The following is an 18,357-nucleotide window of genomic DNA, read 5'->3' on the forward strand; positions in this document are numbered from 1 at the left end:
CATTGCCTGGCCCACCCATGCTGCCTTCCCCTCTCCATTCTCTCCAGCCCCACCATCCCTCCCCAGGAGTGTGGGAGACAGTGGGGCAGCTCCCAGCCCCGCCATGGTCACGGGCACGGGGGCAACAGCCAGGATTCCCATGGGATGGATGGGGTCTAGCACGCATCCAGCTGGACAGAAGCTTCCCAGCAGGCACCTTGCAAGTGTCTGGGATGCCAGCGATGGGTCCCCACCTCCTGCCAGTCTGCAAACAGCTCACAGGACAGTCATTATGGGATGGCGGGAGAGCACCCGAGAGAAAGTCTCACACAAGTATGTCAGCAGCACCAAGGTTTCCCCTCCACCCTAGAGGAATGGAGAGCCCTTGGCAGCGACAAGAGCAGGGTGCTGCATCCTGAAATACCCTATGCTGTCTCCAATCCACTTTTATTCACAATCAGAAAATAACTTACCATATAATAACACAGACACACACAGCACAGCCCGGGCACCCGCCCCTCCGGCCACAAAGCCCAAGCCAGCCCAGAGGTGAGAGGTGAGCCCCAGCCCGGGGAGCTGTGCCCCTTCTCCATCCCGTGGGGTGCTCCAACCCCATCCTGCCCCGAGCACAACCTCGCACGTGGTTGGAGGAACTTGTGCACAGTGCTAGTGTGTGTCCCCCCCACTTCCCTCCCACCCTGGGCTCCCCATGCCCTGCTGTCCACGACCCCATCGTGCTCCGTACCGCTGGGTGCCAGCGGGCAGTCCCCCACTCCCCTGCCCACCCTCCACCCCCCGAGTGGTGCTGGTGCCGGCGGTCTGTACAGCATGGCCGTGGGCTCCCCGGGGCCGGGAGCCTTGGTGCTCTCATGTGGGGTTGGGGGGGCAGCGGGCAGCCCTGCCCTTCCCAGGTGACGACAAAGTGCTGATTTTGGAGGGTGCTGAGCATGTCCTCTCCTGCTCCCTCGGAGCGGAGGGAAGCGGGTATCGCGGCTCCACCTCGCCCAGCGCCAATCCCCGTCTCCCTCCCCTGCCGCAGGCAGGCGTGCTTGTCCCTGGCACCCTGGGGTGGGCACCCATCCCTGCCTGGCTATTTGCAGACGCTGACCCACTCGGTGATGCGACACTCCTCGCAGGCCACGAAGCAGCACCAGTGGAACTTGCAGTTGCAGCGCTCGCTGCGCGTCTGGCGCAGGATGTTGTGCCCGCGGCCGCAGCACAGGCTCTCGCAGTTGTCCATGCCCGGGCTGGTCTTGTTGCACAGGCGCCCTTGAGTGCCCAAGGAGTCCAGGGCCGGCTCTCGCTCGCAGAAGTCGGGTGACTTCTCAAAGTAAACCAGCTCTCCGATGCCGGCCCGGCGGCGATGCCGAGCGTGGCCCGGCTCCAGCTGCCCGGCGTTGCGGTTGTGGGGCCGGATGAGGGTGGCCCCGTAGAAGCGGTCCTTGAGCAGAGACCCCACCAGGCGAAACTCAGGCGTCACCTGCCAGCATGTCTTCAGCTGGCAGCTCCCTGAGGTACCGTGGCATTTGCACTTTCTCCTCATGTTGTCCATCACCACCTGGGCGGGGAAGGAAGGACAGAGGAGTTAGCATGAAGGAGATGAATTTTGGGGACTGGAGAAGCCACAATGGAGCTCTGTGTGGGTTGGCACTACAGGAACATCAAGGGCTGGCATGAGTAGCCATCAAAGCCCTGGAACTGCAAAGCCAGCAAGGCTGCACCCTGTTGCTGTGCCCAGTGCAACTCATGTCCCACACCCTGTCCCTTCCCATCCTGGTAATACCAACTGGCTTTTATGTTTCATCAAGGGATTGGCACCTGAAGCAGAGGGTGAGCTCTTTGAGCACAGGGAGGAGAAGGAGCCTGGATCTCACCTCCCACTGCTGCTTGGCTCCAGCAGCATCAGCCTGATCCTGGACCCCAGTTAAAAGGCAGCATGGAGCATGGCTGCATCTGTGCAGCCGTACTGGGACCTCTCCAGTGCAAGGGTCTCCCAGCACCTCACCAGGCAGTAGCACTGCAAGTGGGGCAGGGGAGAGGGATGCTTCCCCCTCCTTTCCCCTCCCCAAGGCCTTCATCCCAAATTCCTGGTTCTGGGGGTCCTAGGAGCAGCTCTGCTTTTAGTTCTTGCCTGCTCTCCTTCAGCCAACCTGGCCACAGTGCCAGGGGGCTGAGGCACTGCCTCCCAGCAACACCCAAATTCCAGGCAGGAATCACATCCCTGACTTATGGTTTGTAGAGGCTGCAGTGCGGCCAGTGCTATACATCCACCCCCTTCAAGGACCAGGGTGCACGGGCTGGGCTCTGGCTGTGGTTTGGGATAGCCTGAAAGCACAGCTCATGTAGGGGTCAGAGGCCAGTGTGGGGTTCCTTGGACTCCCTGGGCAAGGCTGCTGAGCCCCCAGGCTGCATGCTGGGATCCCCTGCATCCCCCATCCCTGTAAGGGATACTGCTGTGGCCAAGCCAAGAGAAACATCTCATGCCATCAATCCTGAGTGGCACAACATGGCCACATCCCCACACAGCCTGGAAAGAGACAGTTTATAATGTCCTCTGCTCTGTCCCAGCAGGGATTCCCTGCTGGGTTGTGTGCCCCCATATCCATGTGCTCAGTTCCCTTCCCATGCGGACACCCAAACCTCACCAGGGGTTCAGATGGGGCTTGCAGACTATCACAGGCTCATCCCCATACCCAGGGCCCTGCTCCAGGGCTTGTGGGGGATTCCAGGGGACACCTGTCCCTGTGAAAGGTGCTGTCCTACAATGCCAGTCCTGCCCATCTACCTGGCTTCATGCCTGCCACATGTTGCGTGTTCTTGCCCCCTCCCTGGGAGGGACACATGTGACAGGAGTGCCTTGTTAGGTAGGGGTGGGTAGTTTTTGTTCCTTGTTTTCTTGTTTTTGAGTAAATCTCCAAGTTGTTAAGCAGTTATGGTAATGAAGGCAGGCCAGGGAAACACGCCTGGAGCTTGGGGCACATGGCGGAGAGGTCTGGGCTGGGCTGGAGTTTGGCTTTCATCTGCTGAGAGTCCTGCTCCTGCTGGGAAGAGCCTCCACCTCACAGGTAATGAGCTACCTGGCCTCTCCACCATGTCCTGGGTGTGACACCAGCTGCTCGCCACTGTTCTTGTCACTATCCTTGGGAACACGCTGGCACTGGGACCCTTTCGCACATTCCCTCCCTGCTGGCCTTTCCTGGCTGGACCAGGAAAAATCTTCATTCGGGGCTGTGGCTGGCAGGCTGGCCATTAGGATGGAGGGGACAGTGGTGTGACAGCTGGACAGGGCTTCATTTGGGCCTACAGCTGGGCTGAAGAAGGTGCCAAGTGTCACCATCTCCATCACCCAAGACATCACTGCTGAACATCCTGAGCCCCAGCACCACAACACCCGTCCACCCCTGACCAGCAATGGCTGATGGTCTTTCCCTCCTGCACAGGGAGCACAGAGGGGACAGGACCCTGACGGAGCTGGGAGATGCAAGAAGGGCCCATCTGAGTCCTGGCCCCATGCTCACAGCAGGGGCAGAAGAAGGTGCCAAGTGTCACCATCTCCATCACCCAAGACATCACTGCTGAACATCCTGAGCCCCAGCACCACAACACCCGTCCACCCCTGACCAGCAATGGCTGATGGTCTTTCCCTCCTGCACAGGGAGCACAGAGGGGACAGGACCCTGACGGAGCTGGGAGATGCAAGAAGGGCCCATCTGAGTCCTGGCCCCATGCTTCTGTCATTGAATTTTCTCCATGCACCCTCACCCGTCCTTTCTCTGTCTCATAGACACCCAAGTTCGACACATGCCCGGACTCGCTGGTGCTTTCTTTCACACATTCCCAGCTCCTCCCAGGCACGCTCATAAGAACTTTATCGTAGGTCTTTGTTGTGAGGGTAATGGGTAGTTCCTGGCTTCCTTTCATCCTCTCTTGCTCTCTGATCTGGTGAATTAGGAGGACCTGCAGAGTCCCACACTCCTGCTGCTCCTTGCTGGGGAGCTTGCTGCCTTGCCTGCCAGGGATGCAGAACACCCACCTCAGTCTTGACTTGGACCAAGCAACGATTATCCCAGGGCTTCCTATTTCTCAGGAGCAAGGCCACCACCGCCACCATCAGAGGATACTGCACATCCCTTGCAGCTGCAATCCCCTGCCCAGGGTCACAGCTGGATGTAAAAAGGAAAATTCTGTGTGTTTCTGCCTGGTTTCGAACCAGGGACCTTCCGCGTGTCAGGCGAACGTGATAACCACTACACTACAGAAACCACATCTGATGGCACCTGGATGCCACCATTCACCGAATTGTCACCTCCTCCTGCATTCTAGGGTCTGAGCCAGGAGACAGGCTTACCCACAGGCACACAGCACCCTTGGGATACACAGGAATCACAGAGAGGATGCTCAGAATCAGTGAGGTGCTGGAGAGCTCTGGGTGCTGCAGCTACCTGGTCTGTGGAGAGGGATGGTGCCTGGCAGGGCATGGCATGAGGCGTGCACCTCCACATCACTGCTCTGCTAAAGAGGTTCAAGCCCCAGGACTTGGAGGGGAGGACCACAGAGCAGCTGCAACCAGCACAGCCACTCCTCTCCTGGGAAACCCAGGAGATTGCTCCTTATTACAGCAGGAAAATTGCTCCTAGTAGTAAGTGGGGCTTGTGTGGGACCCACAGCGTTGCTGTAAGAGCAGGTGGGGAGTTGGAGAACCCATCCCCAGTGGGAACCCATCCCCAGGACCAGCCCTGGCAATAAGGAATGGCACCAACAGACACAGACCAGGCACAGCATCATCTCCTTGTTCCAATGCCTGGCACCCACAGCCACACATGGGCTCACACCCTCATCTCAACAAGGTCCTGAGCTGGCCAGCCTGTCCAGGCACTGCTTCTCCACCTGCACAGGTACTGTTCCCTCCTTATTCCTTTAGTCTTCCTCTGCCTCTTCTTCTAGCTCCCACTCTTCTTTCATCAGTCCAGATCTTGTCTCTGAAGCCACCAAGAGCTGACTCTCGTGCCTGTCTGTCCTCAGGGATAAGCAGACCCCAGGCATTTTCACTGTTACTGGATCCCACGGGAAATGTTTTGTGACATCCTGCCACAGCAAATATTCCTCTCTCACCTTCCTTTCCTTCTGCAGGCTGTGAGGTTTCCCTTGGGAAATAGGGAACACAGACCACATGTTTCTGAGCACTGCCAAGAGTCCCGGAGATCCGGGACGTGGAGAGATGTAGGGGAATCAGGATGAGCCCTGCAGTCAGAACTGGAACGGGGGTCTTGCCCAGATTAGGCCAGAGCAGTCTGCAGAGGATTCAGCTGCCTAACACTGAGCCAGCTTTCAACACACACAAGCAAACAAAGCCAAACAAATCAAAAGCTTTGGTATTCCCGAGGCATTTACAGCTTGGCCTAACTGAGGTGGCTTCTCCAGGGTGGTAAAGCTCAGCTCCAGCATCAGGTTAAGCCACACATTAAGGTCCTGCTCTGCAGCATCCTCACCTCACAGCTGGCCTCAAACATGCTCAAAGCAAGAGACACATCCAAATGTCTGAGCCATCCCAAGGAAACACTCCTTGAAGAATTCTGACCTTTAATTATTTATTCCTGCAGCCACTACACATCCCTTGGCACTGCTCTGGCAGCATGTGGCTGGGGTCTTGGGGACATGTGTCCTGTTGGAGTCAATGGATGTGATCTCTCACCTGCTGCTGAGCAAAAGGAGGCAGGGAAATGCAGCCTCCTCCCAGCCCCTCCTGCCTGCACGCTTCTTGTCTCCAGTGTCAGGCTGCTTTTAAACCTCAGCTTCCAGACAGAGTGAGCTACTAATTAGTACCTTTAACGAGACCTGACATCATAAGAATGGAGGGGAGGCTGTCCTGCTTGCCTGAACAGGCTCCAGCACACTGCTCGAGATGGGGGACAAGGCTGTGGGCTGTCACCTCTGCTCCCAAGGGCATGCTCTGTTTCCCAGCTGGTATAGGAGCCGACTGCCTAACTCAATCTCATTCACATCTGCCTCCTCAGGGCACTGGCTCCCTTTCTGGAGGCAGAGACGTGTCTAGGTGCTGCAGAATCTGTGCTGTGTCCCCATGATGCCAGTGACTTTCTCCTCCCTGTCTTTCGCTTACCCCCACTGCAGCTGCCCAACACCAGTCCACCCAGTTCCTGAGAGGCAGGAGCCAGAATCATTGCTGTGCCACCCCAGCAGCACCACTGCAGCACAGACAGGTGACAGTGGCCTGGGACAGCGTCCCTTGGCAAGGCCACAGCAGCAATGCTCAGAGGTTTTGCTCCCAGCAGGTGTTTGGCCAGCACATCCTTGCAGCCCTGTCCTGCTAAGGGCATCATGCCTTGGTTCTGGGCAATACTGGGAGAGGGGGTGCCTTGGGAGCAATCCCGGACTCACAAATGGTCCCACAGCAGCCAGCACGAGCCCCTCACAGCCTTCCCACACATGTCCTGGGGACCCTGTTCCCACCACCACCTCCCCACCACTGTCCCCACTCACCTGCCGGCCCACGCGGTTGTTGTGCAGCCGCATCCGGGAGTGGATATCCCTGTAGGTTTCCCGGGAATCGAGGAAATCCTTGGAAAACTTCTCTCCATAGTCCACATCAGGGCTGCACCCTCCCCATTCCCAGGAGTCCTGGAGGCCAGGGGTCTCTGCCGGCATGTGCTCCATGTGCACGCCGTGCACCATGCCCTTGCCGCGGTTCATGGCTTCCAGCTGCAGCCGGTGCAGCTTGCGCCGGAACGCCTCCTCATCGCCGCGGCGCTTCTGGTCGCAGCCGCAGGCCTGCAGCTTCCCGAGGGCACAGGCGTTGGACACGGCGTGCACCACGCCGGCGGCCGCTATGGCGTAGGCAAAGGCGCTCTCCCGAAAGCCTGCAAGGAGGAGAGACCGCGGCTCAGGCTGGGTGGAGTGACCCCCGTGAGGGGCTGGATGGGTTCATCGTCATGCTGGCGTGTAGGGGTTTGGAGGTTCAGCTTGTGTCTCGCTTTTCCTGATGCACCAGCTCCCACGTAGGCCATGAGGGAATCGCCACTCTCTGCTCTCCAGCCCCATCCCCACCAGGACACACTGCTGCCCTGCACTAGCTGGGACCCCAGCTTCCACCACCACCCTGCTCCCACATCACTCCAGGAGATGCCACCACAGCATCATGGATCTGATGGGAAAGGCAATCCCTTCTCCCCTCTCCACTCAGAGTTTCCTACTATACTAAATACAACACTGGCCGAGGGATATTTCTGCTGAAGAATAGGACACTTCTGCTTACTTACAGGGTGCAGATTAGGCAGTAAAAAGGGCAGGATGCACTGCCTGTCCATCCCCATTCATCTGCCCAAATCCCTTCCCACCCTGAACCCTGCCAGGTCCCACAAGAAGCTCTAAATGTGACTGGAAAAATACGAGCATCCCTAGTCAGTCAGAGCATGCCGTGACCACACCGTGCACTGCCAGAGCTGGCAGCTGGTTGTCATTAAACACTAGGGAGTGAGGACATCCACAAGTGTCATTAGCTGGGGACAGGGCAGATGGGGACAGGGACAGGTCTCACAGAAGGGGTTCCAAGGGGCTCCATGTGGCTGTGAGCAGGGGATACCTGAGAATCTCTTGGCTTCACTGAAGCCAGGTGAGGACCCTCTCCTCCCTGGGAGTTTCCCTTCTATTTGAAATGCAAAGTAATATTTTTGTTTGTGGTTCCCAGGTCAGGCGGGAAGCCTGCAGTGCCCTTTGCTTTGGTGCACAGTGACTGGCCCCAGCATGAGGCAAGGATGGAGGGAGTGCCAGTGGCGTCACATGTGAATAAATAAATAGCTGGATCTCCCAGCCTCTCTCCCTCTGTTGGACATGAGCAGTTTGGCTTTGACACAGCTCAACAGACAACACGTTTTCGGGTGTTTTCTTCACCAAATCCACGCCATCCAACAGGGGTTTTAGGTGAGCACCCCAAAGCCCTGCCAGCTCCCTGCCTGTGCCACAGAGCCAGGAGAAGTGAGAGTGCCAGCGCTGCTGTCCTTGGCGGCGCTCCCCATCACGCACGTCTCCTCCGCGGTTCGCTGCCGCCCGCTGAGCAAACGCTATGATCTTATTAAAGGAAAATGAAATGCAGCCCGGAAACCTGCATTTAAAGTCGTGCTGCTCTTTTGTGTGTTAATTTGACACTGGTGCATTTAAAAAATTAACGAGGCACTGCTTAAAAGCCAGCAGGAGCCTCTCCCAGCTTCCCCTTGGTGTGGGACAAGCTTGCTCTCAGCCTGCCTCTTTCCATGCACAAGTTGAACAACATTTTTCAGCGGGCAGGTAATGGGGCCGCTGGTGCGTACACTGTGCCGTGCAGCCTCCCCAGGGAGAGTGCTGGCAGGCAGTGCCTGCAACACACCCACAGCGCTGCTGGAGCATGAAGGCCCACATCTGGGGAGCTTCAGTCCCCAGGTGAGCAATGGAGGATGGAGAACCAGCACAGAAAATTCTCCTGGATTCCCAAATCCACTGTATGTCAGTTCTCTGATCCCACCATCTGGGCCAGCTTCAGCCCTTCATATGCCAAATCTGGGCACAGCCCGATTTGTCAGTGCCACCCCACTGGGCACCCCCAGCTGCTCACACAGCCAGTGCCTGGGGACAGCAAACCCTTCACCCAGCACAACACCCTCCTCTCAGCCCTGCCTCTTTCTCACACATTTCTCCAGTCTAAAAAATAATTTCCAGTGTGGCATGTCCTTAAAATCTCTTCTGGAGCCCAGACACAAGCTCTACCCCACCCAGTCCGTCTAGCAAGCCCGTGTCCTTACAGGTAAAGAGGTCAGGTTGATTGGGCGCCCTCCCTGGCTGGGAAACCCGTGGGTTAAAGCCCCAGTTCTCCTTCTTCCTCTAGTGCTCTCCAAGCATACGTGAGCTGGCGGATGATGTATGGGTCCTCTCCTCTGAAGCTGCCATTCCCCAGGCTGTGGGCAGGGGACAGACTAGTCCCCAAGACATGACATCACAGCATTCAGGAAGTCTTGTTCCCATCTCATCGTGGTCCTTTCCCTGCTCAGTATCACTCTGCCTGGCCCCACCATTCTTCCCTGCCTTCTCCCCTTCTTCCCTCACCTGCTCTCATGGGGAGCTGTGAGCAAAGGGGAGGGGTCAGGGCAGCACTGGGATCACAGCAGCCATGCCAGTACAGTTTTGCTAGGAGGTTCAGTTTATATTCCTTGCTCTATCCCAGCCACACCAGAGACAGAGGATTGAAGCAAAGCAATGAGCAACATGGCAATGAGCAACATGTCTGCAACAACCACCCGCCTCGTGGGCTCAGCAAGGGTGGAAGCTTCCAGGAACTACAGCCGAGAGTGGTGTGTGGAGTCAGCCCTGAGCCCTTTGGAGGGAGGCTCTCCAGCCACCCCAGCCACCTAAGACCTCAGCAGTGATTTTTGAGTCACCATACCCCTCCAGAGACCACAGAAGAGGTGTAGCTGTAGGAGGTACAAGAAGTACTGCATCCTGCAGGGAAGAGAGAAAGGAGGACACAGTTCTGACACCACCACCGGCATCCAGCCTGCTGTGTACTTAAAGACCATGCTAGGCAAGGAGGACAGGTCTGAAATCTCTTCCCCAGGTCAAATCCCAAAGCAGCTTTCATAGGAGGGAAAATTTTCCCTGTCAAGCTGTGCCTAAGAGAGGGGGGGTCATTTAGGCAGACCCCAAGTCCCAGCAACACTGGCTCTGCCATGGACGCTGCAGTTCCTCCATCTCTCAAGCAGATGTGCATGAAGGCTACAGGGCTGGCTCAGGCACAGCTCTGGGCTCTACAGTCTGCAGACCAGGGAGAGCTGGAGGCCTTCCTCCCACAGCTCACCATCACACCCAGGCAGCAACTCTCTCCCAGCACTCCCCACTGCAGTGCCTGGGTGGCACTGAGGGAGCCAGCAGGACAGCCTCACGTGGGCCCACCCCAGGGTACCCCAGGGATGCTCAGCTGCCCCCTTCATGGCAATACCCCCCAAGAGTGGGGTGCAGCTGCCAGGAGCTGTGGGCACGTTGCCCCAGCCCTGATATAAGGCAGAGGAGAACTTCTCCCTCCACCTCCTGCGAGGCCTGCTGAGACGGCCAGTCCCGACATGCTGCCTCTCCCCCAGCCCCGCTCCCTCCCCTCCCCTCTCCCTAATTAAACTGCAGGTGAACCTGCCAGGGTCTGGCCCAGCACCAGGCACTAAATGCCTCCCTGCAGATCCCAACTTGCCTCCCTGCACCTTCCTGAGCGTGCCAGGGACAGCCCGCAGCCCTCGCTCCCGTCCGCCCACGGCGCTCTGAGAGCAGGCCCCGCTGCCGTGCCGGCTGCAGGGAGCGAGCGCGGCCCCACATCGCCAGGAGCCCCGCCTGGCCCCAGGCTCTCGCTCGCACCACCGGTGGGGAGCAGGTCCAGGGAATGGGGGAACCCACAGGGATGAAGCCAAGCATCCACAGAACCCGCATGTGCTCCGGGGCCGGGTGGGCAAAGCCCTTGGTTTGCCTGGGGGTGCACAAAACCCTGCCAGCAGCCCAGCTGCAGGTGCGCCAGGCCAGGCGCTGCGGTCTGCGGGCACCGCAGCTTGGCTGGGGCTCTGCAGAGCTGGGTGCCGGGGTCCTGAGCTTGGCAGCATCTCCCTGGATAGCTGAAGCAGCACCTGCCTCCCTCAGCACGCAGCAAAGCTTCCCCAAGCTCCGTTTCACAGCTGGCTGGGCCCCAGCACCTGGTGTTTCCATCTTTGCAGGGAGTTCTCCACTCCCTGCTGGAAGAAATCAAGATCTGGCCGTGGCCATGCAGACCCTTTGTCACCAGTGAGCCCTTCTAAGGTGGGTACAGGGCATGGAAGCATCACCCATCTCTCCAAAGGCAGCAGGAACCAAGACCTACTGCATGCCAGGGTCATGCCCCCTCCAACCATGAGCCTTTGAGGGCCTTCAAGGACATCCCGCCCCTCCATGGGGGTTCCTAATTTTCTCAGAGCTCCATGTAGACGGGGCTGGGCTTGGGATGAGCAAAGGGGAATAGTCAGTCCCATAGCACACCTCAGACAGCCTCTGCTCAGCAGCCAGACAGTCCCAGCCCTGATGGCATTGTACCCACCCATGGGTGCACACGTACTGGACAAGGACCAAGACTCAGTGACCCACCACCATCCGCAGCTTGGTTTTTGTCAGGCAGACTGGCATGGGTCAGCCCAGCCAAGGCACACAGTGCCTGGCAGCCCACAGATGCTGTGGGGGGACAATATACCAGGACAACAGGCCATCCTCTCCAGTGGGGTGGGCACAATCATGCTGCTCACCCTCGGAGCAGGGGACCTATTTCCACTGCTGGTGTAAATGCAGCCACCTGCCTTGACCTCACTGCTCCATCCCCCTACCTCTCCTGAGGCCAGAAGAGAATGTCTCTGTCACCAGGCAAGCACATGGAGGGAGAGGGAGGTACAGCAGAGAAGGATGGGACCAGGGACAGCACTAGAGAGTCCTGGCAGAAGTGATAGTGCCAGAGAATGGGCAGGAAGGTGGTGAACACAGGCAGCCAGCTGGGGAGCCAGGGAAGACAGGCAGAGGATTTGCAATAGCACTGTTGAGCCTGGCTTAACGTGGACCAAGGAGGGTGGGGGGTGCAGATGGCACTAGAGACTCAACAGAGGTTACAAAGGACATCTCATTCCCCAAGGATGCAGCATCAAAAGACCAGACCTGAACAACGCATAGACCATGGTGGTGTCTCAAAAGAACCCAGTGAGTCTGTAAGAGCAGGGATGGTAACCTCCTGGGCACCCTCCTTGTCCTGCAACTAATGTGCTGCTGTGTCTCACAGCCACTGTTCCCCATGCCCCAGGGATGGCAACATCTCCCAGGTCTGTGCTCTGCCCAGGATGCTGGCAGCATCCCTGTCTCCAGCTGTGCTGCTCTGAAGCCACCCCACACTCCCAGCCCTTCCAGTCTGAAGCCTCTCCTTCCTGTCTCCCCAGAGCTTGCACTCAAACTTCTGGGATCAGCTCAGCAGGATGAGGAGATGGGCACTCATCTGGTACTGTCCTCTTCTCTGTCCCCAGGGGATGAGGTCCCTGGCAGCATGAGTGTGGGGTACTGGGCAATGTGGGATGGGCACCATGGGACAGCCTGGAACAGTGTAGCATCCTGTCTGGCTCATGCCCACGCTGGAGAAGATGTGAGAGATGCAGGAGGACAGGACAGAGTTGGGGAGCGAAGCCAAGCGGGGAGAGCGGGAGGGAGAAGCCAGCTACAAATAATTTAAAGTGAGATTCACGCACGGCTGAGCTGATGGCAGAAGAAGTGGGAAAAGGAATGAAAGATTAAAGGGGTCTGTCACTTCAGGTTACAAACAATGATCCTACAAGCACGTTGCGTTCCCAGGCACGGCAAGGATGGGGCAGGGCGCCGAGCAGAGACCTGCTCCCTGGAGGTCAGCTGCATTAAAGTCTGCACCATGGAGCCTGCACCCCTCACTTCCACCACTCGCCTCTCCTCCAGCACTGGGCTCCTGAGATGCACCCCCTCTCTGATGGCTGTGCCTGTAACAGATGGAAGGCAAGGCTCACAGCTCCAGCACTGCTACTGAGGGACATGAGTGGGTTCAAACTGGGCCAGGGCTCTGGTATCAAGGCTCACTCCATGCCAGAATGGCTCCAAGAAACTACATGAGATAGCTTGGGTGCTTGGGCCTCATCCTGCAACCTCTGCTGCCAAAAGAGGAGTGCCATGAGACGCCTGCCTGCAGTGATGCTCCAGCCCTGCCTCCATCCTGCCCAGCTGCTGGATGTCGTGTCTCCATTCCAGAGAATGAGATCCCACCAATGCTGAGAGCCTGGGCTGAGCCATATCCGATAGCTCAAGACAAGGGCAGGAGTCCAGGGTCTGTGGGAGTCCCCACCTCCATCGGTCACAGCCCTGACAGCAGGAAGGGCTGCAGGAGCATCTGAGACACAAGTGAGGTGCCAGGCACTGGGGCCACCAGCAGGCAAGGTGAGCTGAGGGAGGGATGCAGGCCAATGCTCTCTGCTGCTGGTGCTTCTCTCCAGCCTGGTGGTACCCAGAGCAAGGAAGCTTGTCTGGGTGTGTGAGCAACTCGAGCCAGCAAGTCAGTGTCTCCTGCCGCCCGAGGAGACTAGAAGTGAACCACATTCCTCAGAGGACCTGGAAATACCTCGATGCTTATCAGGGCTGACAGTCCCCACCCTTCCTGCCAGGCCCTAACCTGGGCACTGCTCACAGAGGGAAGAGACGCTGCCCTTCTCCAGGCACTAAGGTCCTGAGAGGGACCAGAGCTGCTCCATGGCAGGGCCACAGCCCTGATGCCACACATGCTCCAAGGCAGCATTCCATCCAGTGAGGCTGTCCATGCTGCCCTGGACATCTTCAGACACTAAAACACTTCTGTGATCCTCTCTCCAGCTTTCTCCCCACTTGCTGCAGCTGCCTATGGGCTCCTGCCACCACATCCCCTCAATGACATGTAAGCCTCAAGCTGCCAACCTCTCCTCATTGAGACTCTCCTCACAGTCCCAGGGAAAGAAGATGTAGGATGTGGAAGGATGTTTGAAGAAGAGTGGATGGTTGCAACTCTCTGTCTGGGCATCGGCTGAGACTCTCACAAAGGAGTTTCTTAGGTAGTTTTCACCTTTCCTGGGAGCTGGAGGAGTGGTCTGTGTGCTGGGCAGCTGGCCTGCCCTCAGCGCCCTGACTGCTGGTCACTGGCACCACACTGTCCTTCCTCACCATGGCCTGTGGCAATGGGCACTTAGAAATATGCTGAGGCACAGGTTTCAAGAAAGGGTACTCGGGTGAAAAGAGACATTCAAGTCCTCTAGAAGATCCCATCAGGTCACAACCCTAATGTGCACCATGCAGGCAGCCCCTCTGCACCCCCAGAGTCTGCTCCTGAGGGAGAGAGTGTCAGCCAGGGAGGCTCTGATACAGGCAGAGCCAGACATGACTGCGAGGGAGAGGAGATCCTGGCACCAGCATCCTGGGCAGAACGTGGACAGCTAGGAGAGTGCTCTCAGCAGCACAGCTGGGGGGTCTGTGGGCAGGTGAGCTCCCAGGACAGCCTGTATCCCTGTCCCCTCTGCCATCATGATTTAGGGTCCCACAACACAGAGACACCTTAGCCCTTTGCACTGGAAAGCCAACACAAGGGCAGAGCACCAGGGTGACAGGCTCACAGAGCTACATCCCACTAGTTAGGGGCATTTCAGCTCATCACAACACACCAAAACACCATCCCCAGAGCAGGACTGAGCCAAGATGTTCAACTGAATCCACCAAACCAAACCCCAGAGCATGGCATCCACCCTCAGACCCATCAACTGTGCTGCACGCCCATGGCACTGTTCCAAACACCAGCCTACACCACACAGAGAGAAGATGCCAGAAAGCAGGAGGGCCTGGAAAGAGTCTTAGGAGCAGCTGGAGTTGGTCAGGGGGGAGCAGCTAAGGACAAGGGCCGGTGCAGGTACAAAGGTACATGGAGTAGCTTTGCCATAGTGCAGTGCTCCTTTGTCTGGCAGACTATAACATTTGTCTGCCTTCATCCATGGGGATGCTGAAGAGCTCACCTCATCATCCCCTGGGCCAGGGAAGGGCTGTGCAGGGGCCCAGGGGAGCCCATGAGGGCTCCAGAGAGCAGCTGCTGGATAGTGGGACAGGAGGGGACCGTCCCACCCTTACCTCTGCTGAAGATGATGCTCTCATATGGAATCTTGTTCTTGGTCTCAAGGCTGGAGCAATTCCAGCGCTGGTCCCGGAACTGGTGCTGGCACTCATGGATGGCGATCTGGATGCCCTGGATGGCCGAGGCAGTGACGTCAGGGTGGCGCACACACACCTCCAGCTGCCGCCGCGTCAGCCCCGGCAGGGTCAGGCACACCGTGTTGGCATTCAGCACTGGCTCCGACGGCAGCTTCAGGCCCAGGATCTCATTGGAGCAGGAGCTGGGAGGGAAAGGACACCCTTGAGCTCAGAGCAAGCGATGTGTCCACCACTTGGTTTTCCACTGGGGAAGGGGAAAAGTCTGTGAGGTACACACACGGGGAAGGGAGAGGCTCCTCAATCCACACGGTGCCCATTGCCTATAGGGAAGGCTGGAAAAAACCTGTACTCAATGGCAGCTTATCCAGAGAAAACCAGCAGCACTGGGGCTGCAATCACCTCCAACAACGTAAGTACAGTACAGACACCCTGGCAGCCTTTGCCCAGCAGCAGTCAAATCTGGCCATCCTGCCCGTGGAGCCCAGCATCTCCCAGGCTTGCACTCTCTCTGTGTGCTCCACCAGGGATCTCCCACACTGGCCATGCACTGCAGACTCTCAGCACACAATGCCCCAGCTCACCTTCCACAGAAAGCATGGGCTTCCCCCTGGAGAACTGAGAGACCTGGAGCAGGAGGTCAATCCCAGCCAGCGTTGCTGTCTGATCCCCTCCTTGCATCTCCTGTATCCCCCCAACACTGCTGGTCCTTACAAGGGAGGTAAAGGGAATGATCAGCCTTTTCTTTTCAGCTCAGCTGTGAACTATGGAGCCAAGCACTGTGCCAACTACCCTCAAGCTCCCAGCAACAATCCCAAGTCCACTGTCACATCCTAGCCACAGAAGCACAGAGAGCAGCACGTGGATGGGTGCAAGGAGAGGCACAAGGTCCATGGCAGGGGTACAGGTACTTACACAAACACAGATGTGACCTGGGGAAGTGTGGAGTGTGTGGAGATGGGATGTGGGATGTGGGATGTGGGGAGACAAAGCATGTCCAGAAGGAGATGCCTGGAGCTAATATGGAGGTACACATGACAGACAAATCTGGAGAAGGAGACAGTAGGAAGTGTTTGCCCAGCTCCAGGGAATGGCTTGAAGGACTCTGGGATAAAGAGTGTCCAAGTGGAAGACCCCAAAGCAAGCAGCAGACAGTGGGATGCCCAGCACCATCCAGCATCTCTCAGCATGGTCCACTAGGAGCTCAGCACCACCCCACTGCTTGGTCAGGAGAGCTTGGTCCCTGCTGGGAGCTCTCCCCAGGAAAGTGTCTCCCTGTTCCCTGGGACAGGCATGAGCTGGGTCCCCGGGAGAAGCAAGGAGCTCAAAGCCCTTTGAACTTTGATTACAGAAACAAGGCTTGGAGGAGGATGCTGGAGGAAGGACTGCAGCTGCCAGGTCTTGGGGAGAAGAGTTACTCCCCCTCTGTTCCCTCAAACCCTGCAAGCCTGGTGCAGGTACATGGACAGAAGCAGCTGTCAGGGGATGAGTTCCTCAGCTCAGCTCTCACCCAGCTCTGGAGGGAGGGTTCAGCCCCAGCGTCTCTGCTGAATTACAGCGTGCTCAGGGCAGAGGGAGAACTGTCAGGATCAGGCTGCTGCTTTCTCCAGCTTCCCAAGGCTGTTTATACCCATCCCACCACCTTCACGGGTAGCATATGAATATGCCCCAGTACAAGTCCACAGTGACTCCAATAGGGAGAGCCGAGGTGGAGTGGAGAAGAGAGACAAAGGGAGTGAATCCCTCCAAAACCCGTACACAGGAGGGGAAATCTTCCCAGCTTCCCACACTGTCAAGCAAGCCCTGGCTGACAAAAGATGCAGAGCAGGACACAGCTACCACCATCTCCAGCCCCAGGAGCTCCTGCCCCAAACCCTGCAATGACTTTGTTCCCTGTCCTGAGCCTGACACAGCGTCTGCCATCTTTTCCCAGGGCATCCCGGGATGGGGGCGATGCTACGGTCTTTCTCCCGATTGCGCTGCAGGGAAACTGAGGCAGGGGCTCCAGAGAGTAGAGGGAAGGTCCTTCTGCCTCTCGCTCCACCCAGGGCTCAGGAGGGCCAGGGACCGGCAAGAAGCTGTCACTGTCACACTTCTTAGGAGGATACAGCGCTCCCCCCAGCTCTCTTCCCCTTTTAAATCTGGATTTAAACTTGATTTCACGGTGACAGGCCCCCAGGTCACAGGCTGCAGCGGCTGCAGCTTTAATTAATACAAGTCCCAACGTTAACAAATTATATTTAAAGGGGCTGGAGGGAGGGGGAAGGGCGGGGGACCCCCCCCCCCCCCCCCCCCCCGTGGGGAGCTCCCCCCCCCCCCCCTCCACTCGTACCAGCACCAGGATTAACCCCCGGCTGCCTGCAGCGCACAAGTTTGGGAGCGGGCAGAGGGAAGGCAAAGACGGACAAGGACGGTGAATTTGGGGGTTCACTTTCTGGAAAGCAGGTGGCCCCCTCTTACCCCTCAAGCATTTAGGACAGGCGGAGCTAGGGGGAGGACTCAGGGGGATCCAGTAGGCACCGACCCCCACGACAGTGACATCCCAGCCGGCATTCCCCCGTCCTCCGCGGGCGAGCGGGGAAACTCAGGCAGTCGGGGCGGGCGCTGGAGCGTCTCTGGCCGGGGAGGAAGGGGGACAACCTCCTGGAGCGGGCGAAGCTGCGCATCCCACCGGCGTTCCGTCGGGACGGGGGAAGGCGGAGGGGCGCAGCAGCCCTGACAGCCCCTGGAACGGGGGGCCGCAGCAGCGCGGGGCCGGGCTGGGGCGGCGGGACCCCCCGGAGCCCCCGGGCAGACCGCCCCCGGTGCGGGGCTGGGCGCGGCGGCTCCGCGGCGCCCTCCCCGCGGGGCCGGGGCTCTCAGCGGCGGGGCTGGGGACGGAGGGGTGCAGCTCCTACCTGGGTACCCAGAGGCTGAGCAGCAGCGAGCAGAGTCCGTGGGCCAGGGCCGGGCGCATCTTCGCTGGGGCAGCGGCTGTGCGGGCTGCGGGCGGGCGGGCGCCTTTGGGGCAGGGGCGGCGGGGCTCGGCGCTGCTCTCTGCCCGCTTTGTTTGTTGTGGGTTGTTTGCTTGTTTGTGTTTTCCCCTCTCCTCCCTCTCACTGGCTCCCTGCGCGCCGGGGCTCGGCTCGCCGGGGCGGCTCTGCCATCCTCCCGGGATGCGCCCCCCGCCTCCCGCCGCCCCGGCGCCCTCCGAGCCCGGCGAGGGCTGCGCGCCCCCCGCCCGTCGCCGGGCCTCCGGCGGAGCGAGCAGGGTCGCGGCCGGAGCGCCCCGGGAGCGCTGGGCGCGGAGCGGCGGCGGCAGCGGCTCTGCCTGGGATCGCGCTGCGCCGAGCATTACTCAGCGCCCGGAGCCCGAGTCCCGACACGTCCAGACAGGAGCCCGCGGGGGAAGGACGGGGCAGAGGGTGGCAGCGGGGCGGGGAGCCGCGTGTCGCACGCAGCCTACCGGAGAGGGAGCGGGCGGCGGGGGGGCAGAGAGTGGGCGCGGGGCCGGGGGGAAAGCGGCGTGGGGTGGGCACGGCGTGGGTGAGTGGGCACGGTGTGTGAGGTAAGCGTGCAGAGCGCGGAGAAGTGTGTGTGGTGGGAGCGCTGAGCGCGGAGGAGTGTGCGGAGGGT

The 18,357-nt window shown here is 58.9% G+C and overlaps 1 protein-coding gene and 1 non-coding gene across 2 annotated transcripts; both read right to left on the bottom strand.

Moving 5' to 3' along the window:
• Positions 1 to 410: 410 nt before the first annotated feature.
• On the bottom strand, positions 411 to 17,958 carry WNT10A (Wnt family member 10A). Its single transcript, XM_039697908.1, has 4 exons — positions 17,640 to 17,958; positions 14,665 to 14,927; positions 6,478 to 6,854; positions 411 to 1,537 (listed from the first exon to the last, which is right to left on the bottom strand). Exons 1-4 carry the CDS (start codon positions 17,696 to 17,698, stop codon positions 1,070 to 1,072), a joined length of 1,167 nt encoding a protein of 388 aa, XP_039553842.1. The 5' UTR covers positions 17,699 to 17,958; the 3' UTR covers positions 411 to 1,069.
• TRNAV-GAC lies at positions 4,169 to 4,241 on the bottom strand. The gene has a single exon. It is a non-coding gene; the product is annotated as a tRNA-Val (tRNA).
• Positions 17,959 to 18,357: the final 399 nt, after the last annotated feature.

Source organism: Passer montanus, unplaced genomic scaffold, assembly GCF_014805655.1.
Source record: "Passer montanus isolate IOZ18808 unplaced genomic scaffold, ASM1480565v1 scaffold1, whole genome shotgun sequence".
NCBI classification, from domain to species: domain Eukaryota; kingdom Metazoa; phylum Chordata; class Aves; order Passeriformes; family Passeridae; genus Passer; species Passer montanus.